Source organism: Trematomus bernacchii, unplaced genomic scaffold (genome assembly GCF_902827165.1).
Source record: "Trematomus bernacchii unplaced genomic scaffold, fTreBer1.1, whole genome shotgun sequence".
In the NCBI taxonomy this organism is placed as follows: Eukaryota; Metazoa; Chordata; class Actinopteri; order Perciformes; family Nototheniidae; genus Trematomus; species Trematomus bernacchii.
Genome location: NW_022987654.1, coordinates 2,122,158 through 2,135,305, shown reverse-complemented (window position 1 = coordinate 2,135,305; position 13,148 = coordinate 2,122,158). Strand labels below are relative to the sequence as shown.

General features: G+C 42.4%; 1 protein-coding gene across 1 annotated transcript; it reads right to left on the bottom strand.

Annotated features, from left to right (window-relative positions):
- Positions 1–9,411: 9,411 nt before the first annotated feature.
- LOC117486575 (intermediate filament protein ON3-like) lies at positions 9,412–12,033 on the bottom strand. Its single transcript, XM_034135085.1, has 9 exons — positions 11,584–12,033; positions 11,151–11,359; positions 10,984–11,044; positions 10,786–10,881; positions 10,488–10,652; positions 10,254–10,379; positions 9,920–10,140; positions 9,779–9,831; positions 9,412–9,548 (listed from the first exon to the last, which is right to left on the bottom strand). Exons 1-9 carry the CDS (start codon positions 12,016–12,018, stop codon positions 9,427–9,429), a joined length of 1,488 nt encoding a protein of 495 aa, XP_033990976.1. The 5' UTR covers positions 12,019–12,033; the 3' UTR covers positions 9,412–9,426.
- Positions 12,034–13,148: the final 1,115 nt, after the last annotated feature.

Genomic DNA, 13,148 nt, shown 5'->3' with positions numbered 1-13,148 from the left:
TGTGGGTAAGGTATTGTGTGCATACTCAACCCAGATCAGATGTTTGCTCCAGGTGGTAGGCTTCTGGGACACCAGGCATCTCAGACATGTCTCCATTTCCTGATTCATCCTCTCCGCTTGGCCGTTTGACTGGGGATGGTATCCGGATGTCAGGCTCACAGTGGCTTGGATCAGGCGACAAAACTCCTTCCAGAAACGTGAAACAAATTGTGGGCCTCGGTCTGAAACGACATCACTTGGGAAACCATGTATACGAAAAACATGGGACAACATGGCCTGTGCAGTTTCTTTGGCAGTAGGTAATTTGGACATGGGGATGAGATGTACCATCTTGGAAAAACGATCAATGACTGTGAGTACTGTGGTATTACCTGCCGAAGGTGGAAATCCTGTCACAAAGTCCAACGCAATGTGCGACCATGGTCTGTGGGGAATGGGCAGAGGTTGAAGAAGACCTGCCGCAGCTTGACGAGATGTCTTGTTTCTAGCACACACAGGACAAGCTGCCACATATTCTGCAACATCCTTCCACATAGCAGGCCACCAGAATCTGTGTTTCACCATAAAAAGGGTCCTCTTGGTTCCAGGATGACAGGAAAGGACAGATGTATGGGCCCAATGAATCACCTGAGAACGAAGTGTCCTAGGAACAAACAGGCGATTCTGAGGACAACCTCTATGGACAGGATTCTCTCCATTAGCCTGTTTTACTTTAGCTTCAATGGGCCAGGTCACACTCCCGATCACCCGGTCTGACCGCAGAATGGGTTCTGGAGTCTTGGGAACTGGCTCAGGATCAAAAACTCTGGAGAGAGCGTCCGGTTTCCCGTTCTTAGAACCAGGTCGATAAGACAGAGTGAAGCTAAATCTGTTAAAGAATAAAGCCCACCTGGCTTGTCTGGAGTTCAAGCGCTTTACCCTCCTGATGTACTGCAAGTTTTTATGATCTGTCCATACCAGGAAATCCTGCTCCGCTCCCTCCAACCAGTGCCGCCACTCCTCCAAAGCAATCTTCACAGCCAAGAGTTCCCGATTTCCCACGTCGTAATTCCTCTCAGCAGAAGATAGCTTACGGGAGAGATAGGCACACGGATGAAGTTTATTGTCCCCCGCTGACATCTGAGACAGTATAACTCCAACGCCATCGTTAGAGGCGTCTACTTCCACCACAAACTGTCGGTTGCGATCAGGTACAGTCAGGATAGGAGCTGTGGTGAACCTCCTCTTCAGATCCATGAAGGATTTCTCTGCCTGTGGATTCCACACAAACTGAACATGGGGAGAGGTAAGGGAATGGAGAGGAGAGGCAATAGCACTGAAATTGCATATGAAACGTCTGTAAAAGTTAGCAAACCCCAAGAATTGCTGAACTTTCTTTCTGGAGTTTGGCGTAGGCCAATTTGCCACATCATTGACCTTTGCTGGGTCCATTTCCATCTTGTTAGGGGAAATCACAAAGCCCAAAAATGATACTGAGTTGACATGAAACTCACATTTCTCGGCTTTCACAAACAAATGATTAGCCAGGAGTCTTTGAAGAACAAGATGAACATGGTTAACATGAGTATTCTCATCTGGAGAAAAGATGAGAATATCATCGAGATACACAAAACAGAAAACATCCAGGAAATCTCTTAACACATCGTTAATGAGAGCTTGGAAAACAGCAGGTGCATTACAAAGTCCAAAAGGCATCACCAAATATTCGTAATGTCTCGTAGGTGTATTGAAACCTGTTTTCCACTCATCCCCCTCCCGGATGCGCACAAGGTGATAAGCATTCCTTAGGTCAAGCTTGGTAAATATCTTAGCTCCTTGTAACAGTTCAAATGCCGTAGAGATGAGTGGAAGGGGATATCTGTTCTTAACCGTGATCTGATTTAGCGGACTATAATCAATACAGGGCCTCAATGTCCCGTCCTTTTTTCCCACAAAAAAGAAACCTGCCGCTGCTGGGGATGAAGATGTCCGAATCAACCCAGTCTTGAGTGAAGAATCGATATATGCCTTCATGGCCTCCCTTTCTGGCCCAGAAAGAGAGTACAGCCGTCCCTTGGGAATAGTAGAGCCCGACAGAAGTTCTATGGGACAATCGTACGGTCTATGGGGAGGCAATGAAGTAGCTCGTGTTTTGTTAAACACCTCCTTAATGTCTGAATAGCAACCAGGAACTTTAGACAAGTCAGGAAAGTCAGACGGTTTAGAAAAAGTGTCACTGTTATTACCTGACCCCTGCTTAAAGTTACTAGATCTGTTACTCAACCCTGTTTCACTGGTTAAACATGAACGAGAGCACTCAACCCCCCACCCTTTCACCTTTCCTGTCTGCCAGTCAACGTGAGGGTTGTGTTTAACAAGCCAAGGGTACCCCAAAATGAGAGGATGTTGAGCAGAGTTAAATAAATGAAAACTAATTTGCTCTCGATGTTCCTGATCTACGACTAATACCATGGGCTCAGTGCGATGAGTAACTGTACATAAAAGGCGGCCGTCCAAAGCACTAGCCTCTAAGGGCTGATCTAAAAGTACAACCTTTAAATTCAAACTTTTTGCCAGCTCCCAGTCTAACAAACTCTCATCAGCCCCAGAATCGACTAATGCATCCTGAGTCATAGTCTTATCCCCAAGCTTGATTCGTACCTGCATTAATTTTCTGACTGGAGAGTCGAAGGAAGTCACTCGGCTCACCAGCGTCTTCCTTCCTGCTGATGAGCCTGATCTTTTGCCGAACAGGCTGCCGAAACATGACCCTGCTGGCCGCAGTAGAAGCACCGCCGCTCCCGTAGACGGCGCTGACGCTCCTCCGGCGTGAGTCTGGCTCTTCCGAGCTGCATCTGTTCCTCCGCGGCGATAGGAGGCGCTGGTCGCTCTGGAGATGAAGTCTGGGAATTCCTCTGCCAAGTGTAGTATTCCCTCGGTAACTCCTGTCTGAAAGGTGGAGTGGATACTGCATTCCTTCCCTTTTCCCGCTGTCTATCAGCTAGACGTTGATCAACCCGGATAGCCATGGCGATGAGCGAGTCCAAATCTTCAGGCAGCTGTAATGGAGCTAACTGATCCTTTATGGGATCCGCTAACCCATGCAGGAAAGCATCAAAGAGAGCCGCCGAGTTCCACCCACTCTCCGCTGCCAGAGTACGGAAATCAATTGCGTAATCCGCCACTCTCCTCTGCCGCTGCTTAATGTTCACCAGGGCTCTCGCTGACTCTCTCCCGGGTGATATCTGATCAAAGATCTTGCTCATGGTATCCAAGAACAGTCTTAATAACTGACAAACAGGCGAGTACCGGGACCACTCCGCTGTTGCCCAGGCTTCCGCTCTACCCGTCAGATGAGACAATAAAAGCTACTTTAGCTTGATCGGTGGGAAATGCTGCGGGCTGGTGTTTGAAGTGGAGATCGCACTGTACCAGGAAGGGACGACAGTTTCCAGAGTCTCCGGAGAATTTCTCCGGCGAAGCGAGACGGATCGTAGGCGACTGCATGGGTACTTGAACGGGGATATCAGCAGACCCGACCCCCGCTGAACCGGAAAACTCTGCCGCAGGAACACCAGGGTTTGCCACGAGGTGAGTCAGTATGTCCCGCATCTTTTCAGCCAGTAGATTTATTTCTGTCGTCACCGTAGCTTGAAAGTTGTCTTGACGAGCATGTAAATCCTGGACCCCTTGGTTGATTGCTGACAGCTGTCCCTCATGTTGATGAAGGCGTGTACCCTGCGCCTGCAGGGCCGTTCTTACTGTAGTAGAATCGGCTGAGTCCATCTTGTTTGGTTGGTTCGTTCTGACACGAAGGGCTCTTTAAGAACTCAGATGCTCGATTTCCGTTGCTTTGTAATATTCTTTATTATAAAGATCACAAAGCTTTTCAAAGTCTTCTAGGATCTACTAGGACATTCCAAAGAATCCTTAGGTTCGACTAGGTATTTACAACAGGTCTCTGGTAACAGGCATGGATCTCATGAAGAGACAAGACGAACCAACACAAGACAAAGGGAGAGAAGGACTATATATACACACACACACACTTTAAGTAATGAGGCACAGGTGGACACAATCAGGGGCGGGAACAACAATCAGTCTGACCGGTGACACACAAAGACAGGAAGTGCAGACACCTGGAAAGATAGAGCAGAGTCATGTCAAAATAAGACAGATAGACAAACACTAAAACCTTACAATTAGAGGGAAATTAGGAAACCTTTTCTCTATGAAATATGATCACTTTTTACCTAAATAAACTTTGAGCCATAAAGCTATATGCATAATATCGCAAATTAGCAAAATAAATCCTGCAGCAATTAAAAAAGAAGTCGGTATCATTGTAAAAAAAACTTTATTTGATCATGTCAATATAAGCCATGGCCTTCTGTTAAATCAGAAGATTAACAAATTATTGTATCTGTCATGATTTTAGTTTTGTGTTTACAGTTTCTTCAATTTTGAAATGTTTTCCCTCTTTGTGTCTTGTCATGTTTTACTTCCTGTCTTTTAGTTTTCCCCTGATTGTGTTAACCTGTGGCCCTTGTGTTTCTGCTTGCCCTTTCCAGCTGTGTCTTGTCTTTGTGATTCGGAACGCCTCTCCGGCACTTCAAAAATTGGAGTACACATAAAGAGCCGTACACATGCCGCAGTTTCTTGCGTGGCTGTGTCTTTAGTTGAAAGCCCAGTGGTGATCTGTTCATCTGTCATACTAATCATACAATAAAGCCATCGAAAAGAATAGGATAAAGTAGTAAAAGTACTTCTGGGTCTCTGTGTGTCATTCAAGCTCGGCTGTGTGGCACGAGCACATTTTGTGTGAGCGAGAGAGAGCGCGCACGGGTGCCGCGGATTGTTGTTGTTAGCATCTGGTTAGCTAGCTAAGCTAACGTACATAAGGAGCTGTTTCTAGGAGGAGAGCTATCTCCTGTCAGACTGAGAGGCTGATGACTACAGCTCAGTGAGGTAAAGGACTCTCTGAGGGTTCAGATAGTTAACTTTAGTCTAAGTTATCTCAGTCGGTCTCAAACGGTTTGGTCATCATTTATGTAAACAAGTATTTCCAAGGCACACCTTTTATATGATCACTATAGTTATAAAAAACAAGAGAATAAATTAAAAACCGGTATGAAATAATTCCAACTCATAGGACAGTAAAACAAAAATACAGTTTAAAAGGGGAGTGATTAGTAAGATATGCATAAAGAAAAAGTACATCTGTTTACAGTTCTGTTTCACATGGGTGTTGTTGAGAGATGTATCCATAGATTTAGTCCCTAATTTTGCTCTCAAAGTGCACCAGATTGATGCATTCAATTTCAACATTTAAAAAACAATCTTCCCAGGGGAGCATACCCCCGGACCCTCCTGAGGATGTTAGGTCCACCACCAACTTAAAACAGGTTCACATGGATAGGATACTAAATACATTTGCACGCTTTTTATATAGTAACCTATGTCCATATGTTTCTGTTTTGGTGGTCATGCCACAACCGTGCGAGTGCATGCATGCGCGAGTCACTTTTCCGGAGTACTTTTCCTAGAATAGTTCATCAGAACTCAGATATATTTGCGTTCACACCAAAAAGCCCCCTGAACTAAATTAGTTAATCAGAACCATTTGTACCCCCTTTTCAGTCCCTGCTAGAGAGCAGGGACTTTCGTGGGAGAATAAGGTTCCTATGTCTGATTGGCTGGGCGGAATGCAAACCACGCCCCGTAAAACTCCCAAAAGGTTTTGTGAAGCCGCCATTTTATTATCCTCGCATTAGCATTATTAGCATTAGCCCAGCGCACAAATGCAGAGACACTAACTTATGGCAACACAAAAGAAAACATGGGAGCGGTGGAGATGAGGAGGTGTCGGCGTTCTGGCGATTTACTCGGAAGGCTTCAGTAGAAGCTGCTGGGAGTTCCAGCAGCTTCTACTGAAGCCAGTCCCCAACTCCGGGGACTTCCGGCCGGGGACTTCGAGTGGCAGTATACACCGTGAAGTTGTTTGCGGCCTGCCATTAAACTCAAAGCAGAAGAAGAAGAAGTGACGTCAGCGGCTTCCTTTGCCTAATCCACCCCCAGGAACTCATTGCGGTGTGAACGTGATCTGCTTTAGTTCATCAGAACTAAAAGAGTTCTCATGAACTGAGTTCTCATGAACTATTGTGGGAAAAGAACTTGGTGTGAACGCCCCTATTGGTGCGCTCCTGCACTTATAAAAATAGCACTCCACCCCTGGTGTACAGTATATAGTCTAGTCATCTCTTGTGTTCCTTATCGGTTCCTCGTTGTTCTTTCCTTGATGTTGGTTCCTGGTCTCTCTCTGCATGTTCTGAATTTCCCTCATCTGCCCTCCTGTTTCTTCTACGTCTTCCTGGTTTGCATCTAGTTTTTTTGTTTGCTGCTTTTATTTTTTTATTTTTGTTTAACCTGTAGTTTTTTGTGTTTAGTCAGTAACAGCTTTTATTTTAATAAAGTTACACTCTTATACCTGCCTCCCCTGTTTAATCATGTGGACCTGTTAATTAACAAGCAGTTAACAGGTCCACATGTCTTGTTCAAGTGATATTAGGTTTTGTAACTTCCGGTAGAGTTATTTCCTTTCTTAGGGATAAAAAAGATAAATCGCTGTAATTGCTCTGATGGTGATGTAACTGGTTCTTTGGAAACATGAATGGCTACAACTTCAGAATTTGGCATGTGCCCTGTAATAATATTATGACTAAATTACAGAATTTGGCATGTGCCCTGTAATAATATTATGACTAAATTACTACTAAGATCTTGGAACAGCTTAACAATTAAATGCAGGATCACTGCCAAACGCTCTCAGCCTTAGGTGAAGATTAACTAAGGGTTTTTCTTGGAACCTGCAATACAACATTTGAGTGCACGATGTGTCTGTGCAGAAATGAAAACAGTTCCATTAACACTGTATATGTATTTACCTCATAGACATAGGTAATACAGATCTAAGCACAAAAGCATACATTGAGAGACTCCCTTCTACCCGATGAAGAGTATTAAGGGGCTGCTGGTTTGGAAGAATATGAGTCGATAGTACCTACGTTTCTTTCAGTGTTCGTAGCCCTGTTTGTGAAGCAGTTATGCCTAAACATTATTTTCATGCTTCAATATTTTGAACATCCCTCCTTCCTATGCTTATTCTTTGGCTCCAATAAAATTGTAAAACAAATCAGGTCATCTGTCTTTTCCCAACCACTATCCCTTGACCTAGATAAAAAAACATTTGATGAGCTTGACGTTTATCAAAATCCTTCACCACATCTAAGATTTTTATATTTAATGTCACCAGGTGGCATTTCACGTTATCAACAGGTGAGTCAATGGCAAGAAGCAAGGTTTTATCACTGTTGAATTTTGTTTAGATTTTGCATCCCAAATCAACCGTTATATACTTTACAATTGTATCAACAAATACCCACTGATTCAGGGATTTACATGTCCATGTTTTAAATGCAGATTTGATTATATGCACAGCGTACGCTTACAATACCAACCCAATACCACATACAAAAATGTACTGTACCCGGGCGCTACAATAGCTGCCCACTGCTCCTAGTAGGATGGGTTAAATGCAGAGGTAAAGTGTCACTGTGTGTGCTGTGTGCATGTATGTGTGATAATTAAAGAGGATTTCATGTTGTGTCTCGTCAAATGTGTTAGTTATGTTTATGTATTTTGTCTGTCATTTCCTGTTTTATTTTGTATTTACCTCTTGTCTTTCATTTCAGGCCCTGTTTTTTCCTCCCCCTGTGTGTTTTTCCCGCCATCATCAGTGTCTGCCCCGCCCCTGATTGTTTCCACCTGTTCCCACTCACCTCTTGTTTAAATAGTCCTGTCTCTCCCCTGTCCTGTGTCAGTTTCTCTTGTTTGTTTCCCCGAATGGTCGTGCCAAGCCTCAGCTCAGAAAGGATTGCTTTCTCTCATGTCAGGTTTTGTTATGTTTGTTTATTTTGTTAGGCTTATGTTTTTATTAAGTCCTCTTTTTGTTACGCTAGTTTTTTCCTCCTTGTGAGCACCTTTTGTTATTTCCACCACCTACTCTGTTAAGAGGGATTACCTGAACTGTATAAATAAATATAAATGTTTTTATAATCAAGACTTTGTCTCTGGGTCGTGCATTTGGGTTCATCAGTTTGTGTCGAGGTCCGGACATTTCATCCTCCGATTATATTATATTATATATCTATCTATTCTATAAAAAACTGAAAGGTTGACTTTAATTAAATGTATTATGTCAACAAATTACACATAATCAGATTAGGTGAGTTGAAAGCAATAATATTAAGTTTAAAGTGGACCTATCATGCTATATTTGAATAATATAGTATAGGACCATACCTATATAAGGCATATTTATACTTTTTTTTTTTCAAAATACCAAACAGATCATGCATTTTAACCATGCCTCATTTTGCTCAATTTGACATTTTTTAGCTCTGTTTTTGCAAGGGCAGATTCTGTGAGAACAGCACCATCTACAGGCCTGGCATATGTACTACAGCGTCTCCAGCGCTTTCGAACGGCAATGGCCGTGGCTGTCTCCTCCTGATTGGTGGAGTTGGCCCAATAGCCGTAGCGCCACTGTCCTGACGTCAGGACAGTGTTCAAATCTGGATCAGTTTTTATCAGATCCGTTGCAGCCCCTTTTTTAGAGATTTGGGTATGGAGGAAAATAGAGAGGGTTGTGTTTTCTGACACTTGGTGAGTTCCCTGGAACACCGGGGACACATATTCATGTATAAAAGACGTACAAAAGTGCATTTTGCATGATAGGTCCCCTTTAAATAATATTTAAACTGAATTTAAGTTTAAAATATTAGATTCATCTTAATATTATTGCTTTCAACTCACCTAATCTAATTATGTGTAATGTGTTGACATAATACAGTGTAAATGGACTGTATTATTGTAGCGCTTTAGTCTTTACGACTCCTCAAATCACTTGACAGATTAAATGGCTATATATAACTCAGTGGTTCCTGGAGAGAATAACTCACTATGGCATTTTCCAGAATAAATATAAGGCAAAGCCGCTGTTGCATTCAGAGATGGAAAGGTGTTTTTGCACAAACAGTGAGATTTTACTTTTAAGTGTGATAGCTATCTGTAACAGCAACAACAGTAAAACATAAAAAGTAAAACATGTATTTGTCACAACAATAATGAGACCAAGGCAGATATTTATGTTAACGGGTGTATTTTATTCAGATACATTTCATGTAATTTATGCAAACATTTTTATCAGACAAGTTGGAAGGGAAGCTTTTACTTAATAAATCTAGTTTCAACATAGTAGCAGTGTGACACAAGAGATTCATCTTTCTTGTTGAACATGCCTAACAACATTGCATATCATCATAAATAGCTACAGAATTAGATCAAATTCATGAGTTTCTGAAGAAGAAGAGGGACAGCTCTTGTTTTTTAATATGCTCTTCTGGAACTGGTTGTAGTGACTGAGGACTTTTGAACAGATTCACTGCCATAACCACTGCTGCTACTGAAGCCGCCACCGTAGCCGTAACCTGAGTTGGCACTGGACAATCCTGCAGTAGAAAAAAAAACATGCATGTGTTATCATTTTTCAATCAATATAGCAATGTGGTTTAAGATAGATAGATAGATGGATAGATAGATAGATAGATGGATAGATGGATAGATGGATAGATGGATAGATAGATGGATGGATGGATAGATAGATGGATGGATAGATAGATAGATAGATAGATAGATAGATTACCCCTTATGATCATGATGTATAAAGTATTGAACTTACCACCACCAGAGGACTGCACATGGATGGTTGCAGTTGCGCCTCCGCTGAACAGTCTAATGTTGGAATAATGCAGAGTTAGTCCTTAATTCAAAGTTAAAGCTAATGGTGAAGCATAAAAGCATTTCTTAAAGTTTATCCCACCTGTCCTCCTCTCCTTCAAGCAGTTTCATGTAGGTGGCAATTTCGATGTCCAGGGCCAGCTTGACGTTCATCAGCTCCTGGTATTCGCGCACCTGGCGGGCCATGTCCTGCTTGGCTCTCTGCAGAGCATCCTCCAGGTCTCTGATGCGGAGCTTGGCATCTTTCACTGCCAGCTCACCACGCTCCTCTGCCTCTGTGATCTGAGCCTCAAGGCTGGCCCTCTGTAGAAAATGTCACTGATTATTTAGTATCTGCAAGTCCCTCTTAAATTAATGTAGTGCATATTAAAGTGTTCATATTAATGCTTCATCAATAAGAAGTTTTTTAAATATACCTGTCCCTTGACAGCCTCAATCTCATTCTGAAGACGGGAGATCATGCGGTTCAGCTCAGAAATCTCTGACTTTGTTGTGCGCAGGTCGTCACCATGCTGTCCGGCAGAGGTCTGCATCTCCTCATACTGTTATGAAAAATACAACAATGTGTGTCAAGAGAGGGATCTAAAGCGATGACGAGGTGTTGAAAATAATTGTAGCAACAACATGAACTTAGCCTTTTTTTCACTCACCTTCTGTTTGTACCAGCCCTCTGCTTCTGCTCTGCTGCGGTTGGCAATGTCCTCATACTGAGCACGCACTTCAGCCACAATAGAGTCCATGTCCAGGTTACGGCTGTTGTCCATCTCCACGATGACGGAGGTGTCCTTGATCTGGCTCTGCAGCTCATGAAGCTCCTACAGAAACAATGGTTGTTGCACAATAATTAACTCTTTGTCCTTTTTTCATTAAAGATCGAGCAGATTTTCATCAGATTTAACTCAGAAAAGATTATAATATTATGAAGAATATGATATTATAGATACATACAGTCTCATAGACGGCACTGAGGAAGTTGATCTCATCCTGAAGAGCATCAGCCTTGGCATCCAGCTCCACCTTGTTCATGTAGGCACCATCAACATCCTAAAAAGAAAATAATGTAGAAACAGAAAGTGTTAGAATTTGCTACTTTGTTGTTAACACCAGGATTTCCAAAGAATGAATGTATCTTTGATGTGTATGCACCTTCTTCAAGAGCACAAACTCGTTCTCTGCAGTTGCACGTTTGTTGATTTCATCTTCATACCTGTTGGAACATGGCGGGATTTTAGTACATCTGCTCGATTTTAAAACATCTGTTGACTTAATCAAATGTCTGTGAAAGTTAGTGACCATGTCATACAAGCACTCACTTATTCTTGAAGTCCTCAACGTGACCCTGCATGTTCCTTAGCTCTCCCTCCAGCTTGACCTTCTCATTGCCCAGTCCGTCGAGGTGTCTGCGCAGGTTGGAAATGTAAGCCTCGAACATGCTATTGATGTTGGAGCGGGATGTGGTCTGGTCCTGCAGGAGGCTCCATTTGGTCTCCAGCATTTTGTTCTGCTGCTCCAGGAACCTGACCTGTGGAGACAAAAAAAAGGTAAGATTATCAGATGTTGTAAATGTGGTTAGACTGTTGATTTAATTGACTCTTTTATGCTACAATTCACTTCACATTTTGCTTTTGACAGCAGCTGCAAGTAATTTAGCCCCATGAGAGCATTGCAGGCCATTGGTAGTAAGATACTCAGGTCTACAGTACATTTCACATAACACAGTCACAAGCAGAGAGCACAGGAACCAACCTTGTCGATGAAGGAAGCAAAGCGGTTGTTGAGGGTCTTGATCTGCTCCTTCTCGTGGGTGCGGACAGCTTGGATGGTGGGGTCAATTGCAAGGTTCAAAGGGGTCAGCAGGCTCTTGTTGACCTGGACAGCAGTGATCAATGGAGCCATGCAGTTGCCTCCTGCTTGGCTGGAGCTAATGCCATAACTGCCAGAGCTACCTGAACCAAAACCTGCACCTGAACCAAAACCTGAACCTGAACCAAAACCTGCACCTGAACCAAAACCTGCACCTGAACCAAAACCTGCACCTGAACCAAAACCTGAACCTGAACTAAAACCAGCTCCGGCACCAGAACCAACTGCATAACCTGTTCTTTGTGCAGAGTAGCTGGAGGAACTTTTCAAGCTACCTTTAGAAGAGCCAGAGACTGAGTATGATTTCCTGGACATCATGTTTGCAGTGGTGAAGGTTGGTATCTCTGACAAGAGGAGAACAGATGATGAGCAGTCTTCAAAGGGAGAGCCAAGTCCTTCTGAGTGTCTGACTGTGAGCTCTGCCGTCTTTTATGTCCATGCTCTGAGAGGGGAAGGATCCTTTCGGCCGTTTTAACCTGGACTCTCACTTTTGCTGTCCAACCTCCCCTCCAACTCAACCTACACGCCAATCCTGTAAAACAGGTAGGGAGGAATTTTAGAAAGATACGGCGTAACACTGCCCTGAGACAGGGTGTGTAAAGTAATGGCAAGTATCAAATCCCCCTTTTGGAAATAAAATATTACAACCAAAGCCAGTTACTTTTAAACAGATGGCCCATTTTGTTCACTCAAATAGTTTCACAGTAGACTGTAACATAAACCATGTTTAACAATATTTATATGTAACAATAACAATATGTTTAAACAATATTTCAGTGTTTAAAATACACTGGATATATACACAGTATAACTATTTAACATTTAAATAAAATTCTCCTTTTGTACGTTCAAGTCATCATGTGTCAGTTTTTAGTCGTTAGAAAAACAAGGCATTATAACATACAAAATAATATAACATGCAACATATATATCTAGTATAGATATACATATTTCTTTGTTTATTCAATGTTATTTAGGTCAATAATACCCCCTAAATCCTACACTTTGGTGTAGAATGATTAATCATGAGATTACAAAAAACACAACCAGCTCTACCAATACTTACCGGTCCAAACAAGTAATCCATACACAAGCTGAACAAGAAAAGATAACCAGTCTAACTTCTTTACTACAACAAACAAGTCACATACTGTTGAGCACCACTCCCTCTAACTCCATGGTCTCATAAGCATTACAAATCCCAGTGGTCCTGAAATCCTGAGTAGATATTTAGGTTTAAACCTTGCTTGCTTTAAACCAAACTACTATTGTTTTAAGTGATCATTACTGATCACTAGTAGTGAAATTACATTTTTGTTTTGTTTTTGTGAAAATTGCTTATTTGATAACGTAAACTATAGCCATGGCCTCCAGATAAATCAGAGGGTTAACACACCATTGTATCAGAATCATAAGGTTATAAGTATATAATGACAAAAATGAGCCAG

Bases quoted from the DNA above. Each gene is read 5' to 3' on its own strand.
- LOC117486575 (XM_034135085.1), bottom strand. From the start codon at position 12,018: ATGATGTCCAGGAAATCATACTCAGTCTCTGGCTCTTCTAAAGGTAGC. The intron at 10,380-10,487 runs GTGAGTGAAAAA...TTTTCATAACAG, and splicing joins AGGGCTGGTACAAACAGAAG to TATGAGGAGATGCAGACCTC. The intron at 9,549-9,778 runs GTAAGTTCAATA...TTTCTACTGCAG, and splicing joins TGTGCAGTCCTCTGGTGGTG to GATTGTCCAGTGCCAACTCA.